The sequence below is a fragment of the Cryptomeria japonica genome, chromosome 4 (assembly GCF_030272615.1).
Source record: "Cryptomeria japonica chromosome 4, Sugi_1.0, whole genome shotgun sequence".
In the NCBI taxonomy this organism is placed as follows: Eukaryota; Viridiplantae; Streptophyta; class Pinopsida; order Cupressales; family Cupressaceae; genus Cryptomeria; species Cryptomeria japonica.
The window spans coordinates 32,137,274-32,160,628 of record NC_081408.1 but is presented as its reverse complement, the minus strand read 5'-3'; the positions used below and the strand labels follow the sequence as shown (position 1 = coordinate 32,160,628).

General features: G+C 32.6%; 1 protein-coding gene across 1 annotated transcript; it reads left to right on the top strand.

Annotated features, from left to right (window-relative positions):
- The first annotated feature begins 10,564 nt into the window (after nt 1-10,564).
- Nucleotides 10,565-16,180, top strand: LOC131079289 (transcription factor MYB87). Its single transcript, XM_058017198.2, has 3 exons — nt 10,565-11,960; nt 14,021-14,294; nt 15,144-16,180. Exons 1-3 carry the CDS (start codon nt 11,734-11,736, stop codon nt 16,002-16,004), a joined length of 1,362 nt encoding a protein of 453 aa, XP_057873181.2. The 5' UTR covers nt 10,565-11,733; the 3' UTR covers nt 16,005-16,180.
- Nucleotides 16,181-23,355: the final 7,175 nt, after the last annotated feature.

The following is a 23,355-nucleotide window of genomic DNA, read 5'->3' as shown; positions in this document are numbered from 1 at the left end:
CTGTGTTTTTTCCCTTTTCAAGTTTCCACGTAAAAATATTGGTGTTATGGTTATGTACTTGTTTTCTTTATGTTTTTGCATTTCAGTTTCTTATTTGTGCATCGGGTCGATTAAGAATCAAATTAATAAGTTTATAAATACTGGAACACTAATTCACCCCCCTCTTAGTGTTCATTGATTCCAACAATTGGTATCAGAGCTTTGTGTCTTAGAAGAAGCCTAACAACTTAAGGAAGATCCAAAATATTGAATCAATGGACTCCAATTTGCGGAGATAACTTCATGTGGCACTTGAAGACCTTGATGCAACAATGAAGGAAAAGAGTAGCTTGAAAATAAATTTAGGTGCAACTGAAGACTTCATTGAAACCCTGAAAGATCAAGTAAACACTTCTTGGTAAAAGAGAAAGGATCGGATAGACAAATTGAAGGAAAAAGAAGAACAAAGTATTGACAATCAAATTCTACAAGACAAGACTGATGAATGTGAGATGTTGGCCATGGAGAATGCAATTTTGAAGAATGAGATGGAATATATTATTATGAAGCTGACTAAAGAGATTGAAGACTTGAAGAAGAATGAAGAAAGCTTGACTCAATCCTTGAAGGATAGATATGATGAATGTTGTAGATTGACATATGAGAATGATTAGTTGAAGCTTGAATTGGTGTAGACAAAGAATGATGGACAAGAACTTGAGAGACAGATCATAGTTATGAGAGATGAGCTGACTACTGCTAACGAGTATAAAGAGAAGTTCAAAGCTAGTTTAGCTCGGTTGGATGAGATGCTGGATAGTCAGAGACATGGGAAAGACACAAGTGGACTTGTATATGGGAAAGGAGAATCCTTCAATTCTAGACAGAGTAGTGAAAAATCAAATCATCAGTAGAGAAAGAAACCTTTGGTAAGACAACCTAATGCCTATAAATTCAATGGTAGATAGTTTACATGCAACAAATTTTGTCATATGGAAAACCAATGCAAAAGTAGGATGAATAATGGTATGATAAATAATGTGATAAATAATGGTCCTACCTTTACGGATCAATGCATCAAATGCAATAATTTTGGACATAAGTCAAACATGTGTAGAATGATGATCAATTTTCAGAACAAAAAATGTTTTGCATGTGGGATTTTGGACATATATCTAACCAATGCAGGATGAGACCAAATCAGATGAACTTTAGGCCTATGCAAAGGAATGTTGTTTGTCATGCATGTAACAAAGTAGGTCATATTGTAAGACATTGTAGACGTAGGAATGCATCGATGAACAAGAACAAATTCGATGAGAAAGGAAAAGAAAAGGTAGATGAAATTAGAGATCAACACAAGAAGATGTGGGTAAAGAAAGAAGATCAGAATGTGCAGAATGGCTCCACACCTAAATCCAGTGATGGAACCTCATCCGATAACTAGGGATTTTTGGTCTTAGGGGAAGTTTTTCATGCAAATCAGTAGAACCCCCTCTTCGGAGATCTGTAACTAGTTCTAGAAGGTTGCAAAAGATTTAGATCGAGCATGCAGATGATATCCAAATTTTTTTGTAGTAATTCGACAATTGGGTGGAAGAAATGATGAAAAACAGTGTAACTGAAAGCTTTAAGGTTGATCATTTATTACAACTAGAAATTAGGTTTTCAAAGGTTAAAAAGGGATTTCAAAGGTTCATTCTTCACAATGCGAATGAGAGAATAGAGAAGAGAAACGTGCAAAAGTGATTTGGCAACTTAAATAGAGCTTGTGGCGATTAGTGAGTGATTTCTTGCACCTGGTTGAGAATTAAAGGTATTTATTCGTTCTTCATGAGCTATTTGTTTTAAACTCTAAATTTGATATGGCATCCACATTTGGTATTTCTACCCCTCTAGTCGTTGAGATTTCTGATAGAGCAAGACCTGTTTTTAAGAAACACCCTTTCAAATCCATTGAAGACGATCCCGAAGGAGCCTTTTCTTTAGTTCCATACATTGTTCTTCATAATGAAGACATTAGGGCATATATCCATTGTGATATTGAGGAGCTTGGCAGTTCAGACATGTTATCCCTTTATAACAAGCATTTGGCAGATAATTTGGGGAATTTGAAGCCGAAACACAAAATTCTTCATGACAAGGGCTTTGTGCAATTCATTCATTTTCTCGTATTTGATGAAGTGGAATGTGTCCAGTATGTCCTCAACAGGGTCCATGATGAATTCATTTGCCTAGACAAACCTTATAAAATCACCAAGTAGGCTATTCAAGTAGTCACATGATTAAGTGCAACCGGTGAAGTGCTCATACTGAGAAAAGTACATAATAACACTGTGATAGCCGCTACCAGTTCTAAATTTGACAACAGGACAATGACTATCAGTGATATCTTGGAGCATGATGTTAGATTTTCCTTGATGGTGGTAGGTTACAAAGTTTATCAATCAAGCAGGCAAAACTTGGTCTCTAGTACTGCAATATTTTCAGCATATCAGATGCTCAAGGAAGATAAAAGGTATGATCTATGCACAATTATCTTGAATGAATTGATGAGTAACTTGAAGAAGATTAAAAAGGACAAGAACCACACTTTCAAGTTTGGGTCCCTCCTTATTTTATTTGGTATTATACTTCTTGAATGAGATCCCCGATATAGGAAAAGTCCAATGTGCCTATGATAAACTGGTGGCCATGCAAATCAAGGAAGGACTGATGGGTATTGGTGATAATGTAATAAGGATATCCACCTTATGGGGATACTTCAAGAATTTCCAATCCACTATGAAGAGAAGAGAAAGAATTCCCAAAGCCAGAGTGGAGAAATATGAGCAAACTATTTGCTTCATGGTAGATAAGGATCAATGCCTGATGGAGGTAGTAGAGTCGAGGGTATTATGGATCATTCCCATGGGGTATGAGGTTGATGTAGACACACTTGAAGTATATGCACATCACATACTGGGTCAACTGATAGATCAGAAGGAAGAAAGATTTGGAACTTTTTAGGAAAAGGACCTTAACCTACATAAGAAATTCACTAAGGTTGAAAGGAAGAGGAAACTAAGAAAGGAGGTTGAGGAACTTGCAGAATAGATGGGTATTACCTAGGAAGTAGTGCAGAAGGCAAGGTAGAAAAACATTCTAAAGGAGGAAGATGTGGTGAAGCCACAAGCTAAACCGATTCCTACCAAGTAGTCCAAGGCCAAGCCTATAAAATCAGCACCTGCCCCTGATGTACAGAAACTGGGACCTCCACCTAAGACTAAATTAATAGTGTCTACCTGTGGAGCAGAGAAAAGGAAGAAGGAGAAGCCTACAAGACAATATTCTGTAGCAGAAGAAGAGATAGAGTCGAAAGAAGAGGTAAGGCAAGTAAAGAAGACTGCTACATATGCAAGGGTAGTTTGGAAGTCTACATCCAATGATGCTCCTCCATCCAAGAAAGCTAAACCTCAAGGATAGCCATCCAGAAAGGTTAGAACATGAAAGGAGAAGAAATCTGAAATAGATGAGGCTCTCAAGACTCGCAAGATTGAAAGCCCATATAAAATTGTGCCTCCATTGAACTTGTAATAGTTCATTAAATAAATTTTGAAAGATGGTAATTTGAAAAATATTTTTGTATATTAAGAAGTTTTTGAGGATAAACACCAGCGGGCAGTAGAAGAAGCAATTGCAGAGTATATGAATAAATTCAGTAAGGTTTTGATAAAGTTATCATCTATGATCCCAAAGATCTTGTATGGTATCTTAGATTCCTGCCGACACATTGCCAACATAGAAGATGAAAGTTTGAAAGATCTTACATTAGTAAAGCTATGTCCAAAAAATATCTAGAGAAGAAATACCTAAAATTTTGGGACTTGCAAAGGAAAACTTCTGAAGCAAGTATAGAGTGAATAAAATAATGATCGAAAGGGTAGATGAAGTAGTAAAAGACACTAAAGGTATTTTGAGGAAAATTTTGAAATAAAATGGCTATTAAGTTATTTCAGAGAAGAATGATACCCAACTAGAAGAACATTCAAGAAAAGACACTTCTCGTTCAACAATTCATGCACAGGTAGAAGTTCCACAGGATCAACCAACTATAAAAATTGATCCGGTTGAACAGGTTGCTCCAGCTAATGCCTCTAAAAATCAAGTTGTGGATAACTCTAGTGATGCTACTTAGGATCCTCTTAAGATATAAATAATTGCAGAAATGATAGCAGAGGAGTTAGGTGAAGTAGGGAAGAATAAAGATGATGGAAAAGTTGGTGAGAAAGGTGACGAGGATGAAAAAGATATAAATGTAGAACTGGTTAAGGAAAAGGGCGAAGGACGAATTGATAAAGCTCTGACAATCATGACCAAAGTTACCATTCTTGATAAGGGAAAGAAGATTGTAGTTGAAGATGATCTTTGTCATGGTTCGATAGATCTAAGAACCTTATCCCCTCTTCAAGAATTAAATTTGGCCACTATTACACAAATCAAGGTTAGTGAGGACTTACTCAAGTCTGCTTTGGAAGAGAAGGAAGTGATATCTTTGGCCACTGCATTTTTGGAAAAATTTTTGCTTGACCTTAAGAAAATTTCAAATGACTCACCATCTGGTAAGCTTAAGGATATGTTGAATAAAGTTGAATCTGATTTTGTATCATTAGAGAAAGAAACAGATATATAGGTTTTCAATAAATTCAATGAGATGAGGCTTCAAACATATTTGAAGACAATTGAAGACGACATAGAAGTTTCGAAGACTGCGGTGAAGAGTGCAGAGGATTCATTAAGTGAAGGCGAAAAATTATTTAAATCGTGTCTATTTTTGCCCAGGTTTACTATAGACATTGATAAGCAAATAAGATATTTTTAAGGGAAGCTAGTAGTATCGATAATTCATTTGCCCCTCATTCAGTTTTTCCTAGTTCCCTTGAAGCCCAAATAATGAATTTTACTGACAAAATAAAGGGCTTGAATAAAGAAAAAGAGAAAATGTTGAGTAGAGTGGGAGAAGTGAGAAGTTTGATTACTCCTCGGATTGTCACCTTACTTGGAGCTCAGCAAGATGTAGTTAGTGCCTTAGGTAAATAGGTGCCATCTGATCTCAAAGGAGTTGAAGTAAATGCATACATGTTCAGTTCTCTAATTAATGTTTTAGATTGTTTACTGATAGGATGGAATAGGTACTTATAGTCCTTAAAGGTTACCTATGCAGATATTTTTAAATTCATGTAAATTATTGCATTCATTATACATAAGTTTTGGCAAATCCCTTCCCTTTCCCATTGATGTCAAAGGGGGAGAGAATTAGGAGAGTTTAATGAAAAATGATGCTTATTCTTAGGGGGAGTCTTGGATTCAGTTGAGTGTACAAACTTCAGATTGTCGAATTGCCTTTGAAGTACTTATCATTTTTCAAAGTGTTGCCATCAATGCCAAAGGGGGAGATTATTGGAATTTGATGCTGTTCCGGTGATGCTTTGGTGAAGATTGGTGATATTTGATGCATGTAGATTCTTAGGAGTTCTCATTGATGGCAACTCATCTTTCTGATCTTATTCGATATGGCGTTTTGGTTAACCGGATGTCTTGAGTAAGTTTTTTGTTTTCAAGTCTGCCCAATGAAGCTTAGCATACAATTTTGTGGGCATTTCTCATTTCTGGTGAAGCATATTTTAGTTTTAGTGATCAGGGTTAGTTGGTCAAGTATTAGAAGCATATTATCATGCAAAAATCCAACCTCCGATATTGCATCCTAAGCCTTTTTGAAGATCTGATATCCGATAGAGCAGTAAAACAATGTTTTCTTCATTATTATTGTGTAACGTGTGGTCCAAATTTCTTGGATAGATTTCGATGATTGATGATGTGTACGAGATAATTGGTGAGACCTATAGGAAGCGTGTGAACATGTATTTTGGGTCTGGAATATGTTTTGGAAAGGTTTTGAGCCGACTTGCAACAGTAAATGTTTCATATTTTGATATTATATGAAGTCGACTTATGACAGATAAATTTTGTTTGTGTGGATATATAAGATCGACTTGGTTAATGAATTTGTTTGGGATATGATGTGCATTGGTTTTAGGAGCAATTGAGCACAATTTCAATTGCACATCTTGAATTGTGTTGATCCAGTACCTAGAGAAGAGAAAAATAGAGCAGTTTATCTGGAAAAATGCAGCAGATCACTTTGTGCCTAATCAAAACTATTATTTGGCATGGTCAGATGATTTTATTTAGTTTATTACTCATTGTAATAATTTTCTATTAGCCTGTAAGGTAGTGAGCCTTCCTTCAGGGTTGTAGCCCTACTTTTGTAACTAAGCAATGAGCTCTAGATAGTGTGACTGAATGCAAGTGTATTCCCCTTTTGTAATATTGTTTTTCTACTGGCCATAGTGGAATAATATTGTGGGTTAAAATCTCATTGTGGCTTTTCCCTTTTTGGGTTTCCACATAAAAATATTGGTTTTATGGTTATGTGCTTGTTTGCTTTGTGTTTCTGCATTTCATTTTCTTATTTGTGCATCCAGTTGATTAAGAATCAGATTAACAAGTTTATAAATACCAGAACACTGATTCACACCCCCTCTCAGTGTTCATTGATTCCAACATGATTCAATCCTAGGAGTTCATTCTCCAAATGATGACCTCTTAGCTCATCCTGCTTACCAAAGAGATTTTCCAAAGTGGTCCACACTCCCTTTGGTATAGTGGTAGATTCAATGTGAAAAAGAAGACTGGGGTAGATTGACACACATAGAGTACTAAAGACCATCACATTTTTTAAACCATTTTATTTTTTCTATAGTATCTTGAGGTCCAGTTTCAAGTCCCATAGTAACATGATGATATCCATGTGTTTTCAAATATATAATCATCTTAGATTTTCATTAAAAATAATTATATGACGTTAAAAGAGGAACTGTAAATGCATCCATGATAGCAAAAAGGAAGATTGCAAAGAATGAGAAAAAGTGCAAGAGAGAAGACACGTGAGACACCCCCCTCCCCCCAAATATTATTGACATTTTATAATTAGTTCATTTACAATGCCTTTTATCAGATTATAATGCTTTCTAAGGTTCCAATGGCCAAAAATAGAAAGTTTTTATACAAATAAATCTGATACAAAATTTGAAAATATTAGTCTTATTGTTGTTCAATTCTTTCTCAATAATTTTTCAACAACTATTCATTTTTGAAAAACAGAGTTGTGAGGTGAAAGATATGACTTTTTGAAGGATAAAAATGCAAATAATTCAACCTATAATATCTGCAGATTTTTTCAATGAGACCCATGTGAATGAAAAGTGCTCATTTCTAGCTTTTTGTCAAGTAGTCATTTGCAAAAATCTGACACCTGAGGCAAAAGTTATGCAATTTTTAAGAAGGGTTGCTAAATTTGCCAACTAGAAAAATGACTCATGCCCTATTCAAATTCATTTTCAGAAAAAAAAATACTGACTTTATGGTTCAACAAGAGTAGAAACCCAATTTTTTTTTATGTTAGGAAACAAACCTAGAAATCATTTTTTTGTAATTGAAATAAAGCTACAATTCTAAAGCCAAAATAAAAACAACTTTCATAAAAAAAATTACTTTGTTTTTTTTACTATGTCCTCCAAATCTTGATTTTGGTGAAATAAAAGTTACTTATAATTTTTTCAAACCTTCTAGACACTCTAGAAATGCTGAAGAAGCCTTCAATATTACCAAAAAGTTACAATCACCTAGATCTCACAAGAACACACATATATAAAACCAAATTTAACTAGAAGCATATTTTCCTTTAAATTGTTTTGATTCTTTAGGTCACATGAGAATCTCTCAAATAAATCAAATAAATCAAAAAAATAAATCTCTCAAATAAATCAGAAAAATAATGACCTATACCAGACAACATGACTCTGATACCATGTTAGATTCTACAAGAAATGATAACTGAGCCAAGATCTGATGTCTATTGTAGATCACATTCAACTCCAAGCAATAAATGATCAAAGATAAAAATAGATTCAAATGAAGATAAATCTGATATGAGAGAAAAATAGAGACAAAGAAGAGAATTTTGAGAAGGCTCACACCAAGCTATCACTGAACTAGTGAAGCTGAGAGTATGGTGCATATTATATTAAAAATAATACCATATACATCCAAGAGGTGCATCAACTCCCACTCCCAATAAAAGGTGGGAGGTTTTACCTTCTTGGTAAATGCTAAAACATGTGGCATAACCTACTTGCATGAAAACAAAAAAATTATAAGAGGTGGCAAATAAAGCCAAAAGAGGGTGAGAAACCCAACTACCCCATAATCCACTTAGGAAATGACAAAATAGTGGTTATGTGAGGTGGCACAACAAGCCAAAAGAGGGTGTGTAACTCAACTACCTATGAGAGGGTAGGAGTTAAACATGTAGCTAAATTATTTTTCCATGTGTCCACATATTAACCACTCTTAATAGCATAAGTAAGTTTATTAATATATGTGTAGGAAAAAATAAATGCCCCCTATCATAAGCAAAATAGAAAAAAACTACAGTAATATCTTTTCCTTTCTATATCTATCACTCCCGATCACTTGTTTCATCTTCTCTCTATCTCTATCTCTCTCTTCCACTATGTCTCTCCCTCTCTCTATATATCACTTCCTATCTTTATCTTTATCTTTCTATCTCTCCCTCTCTCTCACTATAATATTTGGCTATGAAGGTAGCCACCACTCAAGATCTAGAGGCCCAATGAAAATCAGAATAACAAGAAAGAAGAAATACGACAAGAATAAACTATATTCCTATTGTGATGCAATGGAATCCATGCATGTACATAAGACACCCCTTGGTTAAATAGGCCAAGGTGAAACATAGGAAGGCAAACGATTATGACAAGTGTCTTAATCTTATAACATCATACATAAGGTGATAAATAATCATGTATCAAAGGTGGAAAATTGAAAGTGTGATATGCCCACTAAAGGTGGATCACCCACTTATGGTGGAAAACTCATAACATGATAAAACCACTAAAGGTGGAAGTTCCACATAAGGTGGAAAGTGATAACATGGTAAGTCCACTAAAGGTGAAATGTCCTATGTGGTTGCTTAGTAAACTTAAGTAAAAGGTGTAATTGGAACCCAGGTGAATACCTAACAAGATATAACACCTTAATTAATTACACCAACACCCACTATTTATTTTTCTCTTCCATCTCTATCTATTCCTCTTCTCATTATCCATCTCTATCTTTATCTCTATATCTCTATCTTCTTCTCTATCTTTATCTTTATCTCTTTACCCATCTCTCTCTCACTAGATTCCCCCTCTATATATCCGTCTTTCTAGTCCTATCTCAACCTCTCTCTCACTCTCACCCTATTGCAAACATAACATGAGCCCGTTGGTAATGAAATTTGATTATCTTCTCAATTCAAAGGTTTTATTTTAGTTATGATTGGATCCTTGTAAGTGGATTGATAGTTGATTTTAAGCTATCACTTCTCCTTTGAGACTTTTTTTGCACAAACAATATTATGGAATACTAATTGACCTCATTTGCTAAACAAATTTATGCAAAAAAAAGACCAAATTTTTCGCTAATGACCTTTTACACCTCCTCGACATTTCCCATTGCACACCAAGGTACAATTGCTAGTTATATTTTTAATATTTGTTTCCTCATTTGAATTGAATATGCTAAATAACAAAATGAATTAGACCACCAACTTCCTTAAATTTCTTGCTTTAAAATGATCTTAAAATATCTTAGCCATGTGACCTCATTTTTAGTCGCCAATTATGCCTTCACATAGGAAAAAAGAAACTAACATAGTATTTTAAAAGTTCAAACAATGTATGATTAGAATGATGTCGTACTTGCGATTCATGATCAATCAAATAGAGAGAAAAAAACGAAGCACCAACCACTACTTTGGTCATTAATTTAAAAAATTAAATATTTAATGATAATAAACACTGCTAGAGAATTTGTTTTTTAAAGATATAAGTAGTTTATTAGACATTTACATTTTTTATTACAATATACTAATAATAATAAATGTAGACTATTAAATCTGTTTTGATTAAATTCTCATAATTTAACAAGATCAATTCTATCAAAATCACTTTCATAAATAACATAACATACTATCATACTCACAAACAAAATTAAAATATCTTTAATGTAAAGTAAAAATTTGGGAAAAAAATTAACACAATATTTTTTTCTTTATTATTTGTGGCAGCCAAAGGGACAAAAATCTCTTCCCAAAAAAATAACCTTGATCTTCACGTGAATATTACATCCCAATAAATGTTGAAACAAACACTTTCCACTAATCACGGCATTACGTAAGCCTCCATCTTAAGAAGATGCTTTGAGGTATAAATTCTTTCTTTTAATCAAATGATTATGATTAATACTCTTGTCTTAAACTAGCCACGTGGCCAGCAAATATTGGAAACGAGTCTTCCGAAGGAAGGAAATTTAACGAGAAATGTGGATCGGTAACGGCAAGGTAACCGTCGTATATATAGCTGTTTTCCCGGCAGATTATCCAGGCAGTTTTAACGAGCCGGCTGGCGAAAAACTCGATTATGGTGCTCATTTTTCGCAAGTTTGGATTTTGCACAGATTCGACATATAACATAAAATCTTTGTTATGAAGGCCTAAAGTCCTATAAATTTTCAGGCAAAGCCTCTGCAGGTTTTGTTCAGCAAAATGCAAAACACCAAAGATTTAAGGGGATAGATAAAACTTCAAAAGCAGGGAAGATTTTGAACAAATTCGAAAATTTGATGCTCTTTACATGTTAGATTTATGGTGGTTTTGCTTTGAAGTTGTAATAATTTTTCAATACTTGTGGTCGATTATGTTAAAAATGGAAGCATTCACCGCCTGAAGAGTTCCTTTGAATTTTATTTTTAGCGCCGCACTACAAATTTTGTTTGTTTCTGGCCGTCTTTGTCCTGCAATTTGCAAGAACTGAAAAAATTGATGCCTTGAAAGAAATACTATTAGAAAATAGGGGAAAACTTGCTAGTTTTCGTTGTTTCTGTGAAGCTTTGCGCCAGGAAGTTGCAACAATTTGAGAGGACCAAAAGAATTTGACGATTGGAAGGAAAGATTATTCGAAAGTAAGGGAATATTTGTTTGCTTTCTTGTTTCTCTGATGCTTTGCCCCAAAAATTTGGGGAAAACAACAGATGACGCATGAAGGAAAGATTATTTAAATTTGCTTGCTTTCCTTGTTTCTGTGAATCTTTGCCCTGGCAATTTGCAAGAAATGAAAGAATTTGAAGCCTTGGGAAAATATTATTTGAATAGACATAAATTTGTTCTCTTTTGTTGTTTCTCATTGCAAGGAATGATAGAATTGGACACATTGAAGCAATCTTTAGAGCAAAATACAGTGTGTTGAAAGAAAAATTGATAAACTTTAGACTTTTAAGCCAATTGGAACACGTGAGAAAATATGAGGAATCTTTGCTAGTGATTTTGTAAGGAGCACTGCTATTTTAGAAGAAATCTGTAAGAATTGTTATCTCGGAGGCGCGTTGTGAATCTTTCAAATTGCAGTCAGTTTAAGTGGTTCTAGACTAAGTCAATTCATAATTGCCTCCCTTCAGAGTTCTTAGAAAGTAAACAGTGAAATTGGTACATCATAACTGGTTTTCAAACGCAGATGCTAAAGACTGCAAAAGCAAAATATTTGAAGAGAAATCTAGAAGCATTGAAGGCCTTCAACAGAGGTGGTAAGTAAGATGAAGGCCGATCAAAAGGGGAATGGCAATATTCATAATAGTCGCAGTGGAAAGGATGTTTTAAGGAAAGGGCCATGGATGCCTGAGGAAGATGAAATCTTGATAGAGTATGTAAGGCAGTATGGAGCAAGGGACTGGAACTCCATTGGTGCCAAAGGCTTGCTTCCTCGTACTGGAAAATCATGCCGCTTACGGTGGGTTAACAAGCTCAAACCAGACCTTAAAAGGTATGTATCATGCAATTCCCATTTCTTTTTCGCCTGATTTTTGGATTTAACTGCTTACAATTACAACTATAGAAGCATTAGGACTCTGGATTAAGAATTGGGAGATAATTATCTAGTCTAAAATATTAGAGTTAAAAAAGTTATGAAGATATGTTGATTCATACTACAGATGTCAGATTTGATTTCCTTTCCAAAATAATTAGTTTGAACAAGCAAATTTTTACTCAAGAGACAATTTTTCAGTCTATAGTTCTGATTTGATAAAAACTTATTTTCTGTAATTGAAGATAATTTCTTTAAAAACTTTAAAAAAATTTTTTTGACTCAAAGTTTGTTACAGTGAAAAATGTAGATAAAAATCTCTTACATCTGTTGAAAAGCTTGTTAAAAAATAATCCAATTTTGAATAAAATCATATTCAGAACAGTTTGGGAAAAAGAAAAACACATAACAGTTTGGGAAAAAGAAAAACACTGAACAGTTTGGAAAACAAAAAACTTGCAAATGGACAAGCTAGTTTTAGCAGTCCATTACTCTGGAAATGTTGTAAAAATATAGGCTGTTGCAAACTTTATTTTGTATAAAGAAATACACACAATAAGACATGAATCACGGACGTGCGTGTAGTCCTCTCCGCGATTCATGTAGTCATATTTTCAATATAGTAATAATGACGAAGCAAATAATTTCTTTTTATAACTGTACGGAAATAAATGTTTAATAAAATAATGTATATTAGTTTTTTTTTAATAATAAGATTTAATTAATTCAAATGTAAGAAAACTATATTGTAAATCTTATTAATAATATATTATTTTAAATAATTAAATCTAATGTTTAGTTACTTTTATTCAAATAATAACTTTTAAGTGATACTTTTTGTATTATTTTTTATTTATATAATAATTTTTAATCTATCTTAACAAATAGGATGTATTTAATAATATGATTTTCTACACATTTTACAATTAACATTATATCTTTTGTAACTTCTTAATATATTATTTAGAAAATATTTAAACTAACTTAAATACTTAATTTTTTTTTTTTAAACTAAACATACAATATAATATAATAATAAAATTATATCTTATTATTAATAATGATCATATTAGAATTAAAAAAAATATTATGCTCACAATAAAATTATAAATATATAAATTGTAAAAAATACACTCTTTTTTAAATAAAAAATAATTTCATATCTTTTTAATTAATGTCTATACTCATTTTATTTAGACTTTGACATATCAAATTGTGTCTTTCTACATTAAAAAAATGTGCCCCTTATATAACTTACTAATAGCATACCCAATTCATTCTAATAATTATTTGACTGTGATGACCTAGTAATTATTTGTCTGTCTTCTTAATGTCCATTATATCCAAGTTTTTAAAAATTATTTTTAAAGCCCAACCCGTGACCTTCTAGGTATAATGCGACTAAATAATTTTCGGGCACACGCATACATGCACAAGTTAGAATTGTTCAGACGGAAGTCTAAAATAGTTTTAGATTCTTATGAGAAATTTGTAAAGGAAATATATAAAATATTTGAGCTCTTTTTAATCAAGTATTCTTGTAGCGTATTTTGTTTTCGAGAATCCATGAACTGACCTATTATAACGAATAAATATAATTAAAACATAACATGCTGACTGTGACGGTTATATTTTAAGCCAATTGTTCTTTCCCAACCTATAATCTATGCTATAGTTAAAGCATGATATGTTGACTGTTATACTTTCAGCCAATTGTTTTTTTCCTTCCTATAATCTACTCGCTGGTCTTACAATGACAGAAGAGTGGTGCCTTGGCTGTTACATATTAGTGCTTTGCTTAGTTTAAGCAGTATTCATTCCGCTCAGTGGTAATTATTGGATATTAAGTTTTGATTTCTGAATTTAAAAGTGTTAAACAATCATAATTGACTGATATTTTTTAGATTTAATAGATTGCTTAATATGTTGCTTAATATAATTTGAAGTTAATCATAATTACTTAAAAAATAGTAACCACGAAAGTAATGAAATCTGGCTTTTGCGTTTTGTCACAGAAGTGGCTGTAAATTTTCACCAGAAGAGGAGAAGCTAGTAATGGAAATGCAAGCAAAACTAGGGAATAAATGGGCCAAAATTGCTTCTTATTTACCTGGTCGAACAGACAACGACGTGAAGAACTTTTGGAGCACCAGGCAGAAAAGAATGATGCGCGCTCTGCAAAGTCCCAAGTTATATTCCACAAATGCACATACAGTACAGACTCATTCAACTGACATGAACAAAACACACTATTTCACAGACTTTCCAGTTTATCAGCAGCAGGAGCAACAGGTACGCTCAAAACGTATTGCATTTATTCTTTGCAGCATCATTATTCCATTATTTTTTAACGAATCAGTCTAAAATTTTACTTAATATTCTTCTACATAAAATGAACAATTCACTTTTCACGGATATATATATCGTCTCACCCAGTTCTAGGCAATCTGCCGTCAGTTTTTCTTAAAAATTACATACACGATGAATAAACTCTTTTCATTCATCCTCTTAAAAATTACATACATGATGAATAAGCTCTTTTCATTCATCCTCTCCCTTTCTTTGTATATTTTTCATTCATCCTCTTTCTTTATATATTTTATTTATTCCAGAAATCTGCTGCCCTTTTTCCTTAAAAGTTACATACATCATGAATAAACTCTTTTCATCCATCCCCTCTTGCTCTATATATTCACAACTCTCATCGTTCAATCACCCAATACCGCTCCTAATTACTTCATTCCATACAATCCACTGCAATTTTTTCTTAAAATTACAAACATATAAGATTATAAGTTCTTCTCAATTCATTTTCCTTCATCCTCTTATACCACCATATAAGAATTCACTGCGACAACTTATCAATGCCAGTGTCTATGTATCATTTATTAATTAAATTGAAAATCACAATGCAACTGTTTTGTCATTTTTAATTTAATTAATAAATGGCAGAGAACTGGTTGAACTGCTGTATTCTATATCTGGAAGTGGATAGACCTCTCCCCACTTCGTTTATACTCCTTAATCACACTTAGGTCGTTAAAGGAGTTCACTGTGACAGCTTCAAATTTTGATATGGGGTGGTTTGACAGTCAGCCTTAAGAATTTTGTACATGAGATGATTTCTTTAAACTGATGCAGGCCACTGCATTTGGAGGAACCTCATTTAATCCCACATTTCCAGATGAAACAGAAGATCCATTCCAAAGGGACCAGTCACTAGAGGTCCGGAGAGTCAGACAGAAATCACAGTCACCATTCTCAAATGAATTGGATGAGTCTCTCATGGTGAAACTGCAAGATCTTGTTGCAGTAGAACCTAATAATTTATTTTCTGACACCAACATCATCAATCCTGGAGCAATAGCACTGGTAGCTGAGGAATCCAGTGAAGGTTCAGCTATGTCATCTACACTGAACAATAACGATATCAGTAACAACTGCAGAAGCTCCAGGCTTCATTCCAAGCAATTCAGACAAGTCGGGCTGACCTGTAATAAAAGAGAGATCATGTCACCCAATACTAGCCTTGTGCCATTTGATCAATCAGAAAATTTTGAGCATATGGAGGATTATGATCAGCTTCATGAACTTTCTTTAACACAAGACAGTCCATATGACTTAGAGGCTGGCTTATTCATTGATGTTAATGACAGCAACATTCTGGATTTTCTGTTACGGCCAGAAGAGGATGCAACTTCATCTGTCCAAAATAGCTCTATAGTTTGTTTCAATGACCAGCAGCAGCAGCAGATTAATAACAAAGTCCAGATTGAGAATGACTTTACTCCAAGTAATAACAACATCAATGTCCACTGGGATAAAATGCCCTTACTCTCTCCAGAAGATATTATTCCAATATCTGATTGTGCCATCAAACAAGAAGTGGATTCTTGCACTCCTGACAGCATTTTACAGGTGAATTTTCCTGCAGATGTCTTTGAGGCTCTGGAGCCCCTTTCTCCTAATGCCTCCATTTGGTGGGATTCAGAGTGGATTTGATTTAAACTTGTTTATTTAGGTCAATTTTCCTTTAGAGAAATCAAAACATAAAAGAATGGTTGATTAAGTTTATTATTAGATTAATCAACTAGCAGCTAGGTAGATTTTAAGAGCCAAAGAGCTTTTTTTTCCATATCCTGTTCTCTAGGATGCTAATAATAAGATATATATATATAGCTTGTTGGAATATTTCTTTTTAATGGTAATATAAATTTAAGCTGCTTTTAGCCTGGGAAGCAGGCTATAAGTTATTTATAGGTTGCTTTTCCCACTGTTATTGGTTTCATGGTAATTTTATTATAAAAATATTTGTTGTTTCATGAGGCACACCACTAACATTAGGACTGTATTATGGTCTGTTTTTTGGAATTTATTTTAATCAAATTTATATATTGTTTAGTTTGACTGTTGTATTTGTGTTTAAGTGAGCGAAATGTTAATGTAATTAAAATGTTTTCAGTTTAAATTTAAATTTTTGCATTCCTCTTAAAAATTCAACTGTAAATGGTAAATTCTGACCACTTGTGAGATATGAATTCTGCTCTGTGAATTATGCCTGTTCATGCAGTTTATAATTTCTACAGCACTGTAACCTAAAGCTTGCCATCCATCCCTGAATCATCAGTAATGTTTGTGCGAAACTTTTTCATTGGGACGAATGCATTAATTTATTCCTTGGTGCTCTAAAGAGCCTGCAAACAGAGAAAAAAGGAACATAGAGAAGGCAGTGGAGAGTCGGTCGTTGCAATAATGAAAAGAAAACCAAAGTAGGCAATAAAAGTGTGTTGGGGTAAAATCGAGCATGACCCAAACTATAGTTAAAAGAGTGGTGATTTGTGGGAAGTGTAGACGGTAATTGAAATAGTGAAGCTTCTTTAATTTTTCCTTCCATTGACCTGAAGGCGACAACGGCACTCAAAAGCTTCTGAGCCAATGACAATAAAGATATATCAGGATTTTGTTAAAATATTGGAATATGTGCAGCTTAATTTTTGTCAATATTATAAGAGTTTTTTTTAATTTTTTTTTCTAAAAAAGGGGTAAAAATTTATTGAAATCTAAAGAGAATAGTGTAACCAAAGGAACAGTAGAAAATACAAAGAGCTCTAATCAGCTTTATTCTGAGCAACAAGTGAATATTATAGGAGTTCCAGAAATGAAAACAACTGTAATTTTTAACTGGTGCGGAGAGCGCAAGTTATTCACTGTTTAAAACCTAAACAATTCCTATAGTTACAAAAGCAACAAAATATAGAAAGATAAAGTTTAAATAGCTGAACATGAAAACCCCAACTAATTAACGATTCCTATAGTTACAAAAGCAAGAAAATATAGAAAGATAAAGTTTAAACAGCTGGGCATGAAAACCCCAAATAATTAACTATGTCTTAAGTTTAAAACCCCAAATAACAAAGAAAGTTCACATCAACCACCCAAAACTAACAAACAATATGCAGAATGCTTGCTTTTGGGCCAGCAAAAGTCTTCAATCTACTCCTAAATTTGAATGTGGATAAAAGCGCTCACAATTTCACGGGAAAAGAAAGACAGTAAGAAAGTAAAGGATGGAATGGAAAGGAGATTGTAGATGTGAGGAGGTTGGGAATGTGAGCAATGAGCGGATGGGTTCATCTGTTTCTGGTTTCCGATGGACGAGAAGAAAAGCGATTTGCAGAGGGAATGAATGGCGTCGCTCATCTTGTCGTGTAAGTCCCACGCCCTTTCCATTACCGCTTCCATTTCCTCTCCTTCCATTTTTTCTGAAATGTTTTAGAACTAACAACGGGCTGAGATTTCAAATAAAACCAAGCTATGTAAGATGTACCGAATGGCGACCACCTTCCATTACAAGGATAGAATAGGTACCCCACGCTAGGCCATGTCCAAACAGAAAGCGGATGCTTTTGTTCTGTTATGGTCTCACGTCATTATTATTATTTTTTTGCTGCTTTGCTCATCTGCCTCAATTTTGTAACCAATTTACAACAATTATCACCCTACAAACGATGTTCCGCCAACAAGGAGTATCTCTAAGACAATCACAATGCAATCCACTTCTTTCCTACTAACGACATGGTAAGCCTCCACAATAAAAAGAATGCCAAAACAATTAAATCATTCAATTGTGATAAGTATAGCCACAATGACTAGAAGTAAAACAACTATAGAGGCTGATGATCAACTAACAAGTCCTATTATCATTGGGTCAACGAATCATGCTCGCAACCAACTAACATATGGACACAAACAGAACTTGTCAATGGAGCTCTCGATGAAATAATTGAAAAAAATTATGGCCTTGACTTTAAGCCGCTCAACATTCCAATGTACATCATGGTCAGATTTGATAACTATATTGAGCCCCATGGCATCCAAAAGACCTTAAAGTTGTACTCATAACACCAGTATCATTAGGCAACCTTAGACAACTATCAATAAAAATGGCATGGACTATTACCATACATAAATCCCAAGACTTAACACTACAAAAGGAAACCATCAATATTGATACAATAGGAAGACAGGGTCTAATGTTTACTGTAATATCCAGAATGAAACCCTTGGATGGCCTTTGCATCGACCCAACATTCTCTTACGAGAACTACACAAAAATGCAGAACAATCCATACAGTCATAAGGAAAAAAGAAGTATGCTTCTTTAATCTTGTATCTATCTTTTACTTCACAGTTGCATCTTCTTGGCAGCTTTCTATAGAATCTATTGTCTTACTTGTAACAATTTGTACAAACATTTTGCAAGCCCCTCTTGAAGTGTATTTCAATCGACACATCTATTCATGCTATTTTGATGTCCTCAAATTATTGTCTCTCGTATAAATTGCTACGGGGATGGCTACAACGTGTATAAGATTGGTAGCTATTTGAAGTTGAGGGAAAAAATCAATCATTGTTGACAATATTTTTTATGCACATCTTTGCAATTGAGAAGCACCACCACCAGTAGAGAAGCACCACCACCAGTAGAAGAGCCACCCGTTGAAGAAGCTTTGCACCTGGTCTTTACCCATCGGGCTATGCACCTGGATTTGATCTGTTTTGACGACTTTCACCAGTATTAGCAATAGTAGATGAAGCAGTTCCAGAAGCAACAGTCAAGATAGAGCCAGTTTACCCGATGGCCATAGCCTCACCAATTGTAGAGGTCTAAGTGTAAGGGTGCACTGAAGAAGGTAAATTAGGGAGTGCCGTTCAGCAATGACAAAATTCAGTAGCTATATATTGTTAAGCATGCCATTAAAATTACAATCTCCTTATCTTGTAGGGTCATTAATGTTCATATAATTTAGTCCTAGGGGTCCTAAGCACGTTCTAGTGTTTCTCTTTCCATCTTTTAGTGTCATGCATTTTTTTAGTTTGATGATCATGTACACGAACAAGATATGTATATAGCAGTTCAATTCCTTATTCAATATTCAATGTACTCATTTATATTAGCTGAGAGGCATGTCCACACAAACACTCTTGCCACATGGTTTTTTAAAAATGTTTTGGATTTGCACATCTTAATCACACATTGCAAATAGTATAAACTACTATCGGTGTTACACATTGCACTTGAGTAAGCCACAATGTATAACACCGATAGTAGTTTATGTTGGAATTCACATTAGATTTATCAAAAAATACACAACCATATATAATAATTTATGCTAATACTCATCTCTCCTAGGTAAGATTACTACAGGGTTGGAGAATTCCTTATATTTTGTTATGATTAGCAATATAATTTATTTTGTGCTACAAATGTAATTTGTACTCTTGATATTTTATTATCTAAATAAGATTGCTATCTTACCTCAAGTTCAGTAGTTATTTGTTTTGAACATATTTTGTTAAGTTGAGTTACAATTGAGTTGATTTATTTTTTAAATATCAAGAGGAGAGAAATAAAGCATTTAAATAATTGTGAGTATGGAGAGATTTTTTATTTATCTTTAAGACTAATTAAGTGAAATATGTTAATTATATGCATAAAGAATATTTTAAATCTTCATATTAAGAATATTGGTGATTCAAATATTTGTATATATTCATGTAAAACTATATAATCACATATCAACTCAAAGCCAACAGAATTATAACTACACAATAATGAAGCCCTACAAATCATTATAAATTTAATTTTATAATATTATTATTGTCCATCAATATACAATTTTTTTTTAAAGATTACACAATATATATTTAATATATACTGTATAATTATATTTCAATTAGCGAAACATTAGTATTACACCAAAGGTATTCCTTATTTGAAATGAACAAGCTAACTTTTTCAAAATCAATGGCTGAAAGTTTGCAAAAGGCAATGCAAGATGATTGAAAGCCTTTCATCTATTGATCTCTTTTCCTTGCTATCTATACGTATTGTCACACAATCGTCACTTTCCTTGTGTGTTTAAATTACTTTGACTTGCCGTTCAAGATTGTGTGTGTCCTTGCCGTCTGTACCAACTGTCATGCAATCGTCACTTTCCTTGTGTGTTTAAATTACTTTGACTTGGCGTTCAAGGTTGTGGCATGGTTTAAATAATTAATAGTTGCAGTGACCAAATCTGTACGTTGGACAATGGCAAAACTTCAGAGCAAACAACCATCCCGGCTTCTCATTAAATTTGATTTCGATTCAATGATTATTATCTTCACACTCTAGTTCAATGTGTTCAGGAGTAAATTTTATTAATGAACAACCATACCAACTTCTCATTAAATTTGATTTCGATTCAATGATTATTATCTTCACACTCTAGTTCAACGGGTTTTAGAGTAAATTTCATTAAATTTGATTCCAATTCAATGATCGTTACCATTATTTTTCTTTCGATCCTAATATCTGAGTGGCTTTCAAATTTAAACCTGAATTTGTAATGTTTAACTGTTAAATAAATAAATATGATATTACAATTTTATTTTAATCTATATTTTATTATTCTTGTTTCTAATTTTAATGAAGTAACTTATGTAAGAAAAAACATTTCCTTTTTTTCATTATAAACTTGCATGTTTCTTCTTCTTGATTCTAATTTTAATAAGAAAATTTATGTAAGAAAAATCATTTATTTTTCTATTATAAATTTAAGTATTTTTAATTGAAATCTTTTTTATAAGTAATTATTTACACAATAGAAAAAAAAGATCCAATTTTGTAAATTTTATGATTCAAATTTTAAATCTTTTACTTTTCTATTTTCAAATCTTCAACTTAGAGTTGAAAGACACCTGAAATAAAAAGTATTAAATAAAATAAAAATTATTATGCACTCCATTATATTTATACTATATTAACAAGATAAATTACTTGCACTATTGCCATTGTAAACTACCGAGAAAATATTTAACTACATCCCATATACAAACACTACACTACAAAATGGAACTTTGATTTATTGGATATTATTATTTTTTGTTTTTAATTCTATAGATTTTAATTTGATAATGGTAGATGATGTATTTTATAATATAAAAAGTCCAATTAGAAAAAAGTATGACTACTACATACTTTTCTTAAATGTTTTACAAATAAATTAAAAATACTTTGTAATCTTTTATCTCCCCAATTCTTATCATATCCAACAATGTTTTTAGTGGCTAATATTCACCAGTTGGCTATATTTTTTGAGATTTGGGAATCAAAATTTGGCTAATAAGTTTGACTTTTAAGGTGACCCAAATCGCCACATTTTTGCAATTTTTTATTTTAGTGCTATTTGAATCACCAAAAAATTATTTTATTAATTATTTCAACTCAAAAATTTACCACATTAATTTGATACATGATTGGATCAAATTTGTCAAAATTTTTGATTGGATCAAATTCATCAAAAAATTATAATTTATTGTAGAAATCTAGATTAATCCCCAAATAATATGTCATAATTATTAATTGCATTAGGGTTATATCGAAGATCTTTAGTTGCCACCATTGATTTAAAATATAATCTAATGAATTCCATAAAGTAAATTTTACCTACAAGTTGAATGAATGCTTGTGGGGGTTAATATTGCTTTTGAATTGTTGACCTTAATGAAAATCAATGGTCTAAAAGCAATTTTTAGTCTCATAAGTATTACAAATTGTTGGTATATTTTATCTCACAAAATAGAAAGAGGGCTATTAGATTATTTTAAATTAATAACAGAAACTAAATAAAGTAGAGTCTACCCTTTAAAATCACTAATGATTTCCATCGAATCCATATCCAATCTATTAAAATTTTATAAAACAAAAACAAAATTCTATAGATTGAACTGCGAATTAAATTTTATTTTTAAACTTAATTAGCATTAAATTATATTATATTTGAAAATTTTAATTTGATAGTATAGTTTATCTTAATATGGATGTACTTTAGAATGTGTGTTGGAATTGAAATGCACTTATTGATAGAATTTGAAATATTTGATTATGAAAGGACAAGTGGTTTGACCATGAATAATCTTACTCGTCACATGTAGGTTCTAAGAATCAATGTCAGCATATGCAATAGTCTCATTAGTATACCTAAATTTCCTTGTAGAAATGTATGTAATTTGTATTGAAAAGTAGCAAAAAAATAAATAAACAAATCAATAAATCTATATAAAAATGTCTATAGTGACTTAAATAACCCTTCTATGTGATATGCATATACACTCCAAACTCTTGGGAATGGATATAAACCTTTATAGTATATAGTGATGTGAGCTCCTCTTGTGAATGGTATCTTGTTGAATATCTTGCAATTTTTTATTTATTTTTATTAATTATAATTTTTTAGTAGAGGTGAAGTGTTAAATCACTATTGACTAGCTGACCATTAAAGAGTGTGATGTTTAAGTAACATGTAAATGCTATGTGTTGAATACCTCTCTACATAGTCTACCATATTTGTATAATCTTTAGCATAGAACCTTAAATAGCTAAATAAAATAAATATATAAAAAAAAAACTTATTTTAATCTTAAGGTCGTAAATTAACAAGAAAAATTGAAATAATCTCCTTTGATATTATAAAGAATATTAAAGTTTAGAATAAAATAGTACAACATGAAATGTTACTAAAATTAATAAGGAAATTGATATAACATCTTGAAATTTTGAAATGGAGATGAGAGCGAGCGTAAGTGCTAGGGCACAAAAAACTCTTTCCATGGTGTCGCCTCTGGTTTTGGAAAGCATGAAGAATGCTTGAAGGAAGAGGATGGTGATGGGGATTGCACAAAGGAAGAAGAAAATGAGGATGATCATTTTCTTGACATTTTGTTGGGTGCTTGCTAGGAGGTTGAGGGTGATGTCCCAGATGACTTATTTTGCTCCAATGATGCTTAGACTAGTGTGGATTGGGCTTTG

Coding starts and splice junctions, on each gene's coding strand:
- LOC131079289 (XM_058017198.2), top strand. CDS start 11,734: ATGAAGGCCGATCAAAAGGGGAATGGCAATATTCATAATAGTCGCAGT. Junction 11,961..14,020: donor CTCAAACCAGACCTTAAAAG/GTATGTATCATG, acceptor TTGTCACAGAAG/TGGCTGTAAATTTTCACCAG. Junction 14,295..15,143: donor ATCAGCAGCAGGAGCAACAG/GTACGCTCAAAA, acceptor AAACTGATGCAG/GCCACTGCATTTGGAGGAAC.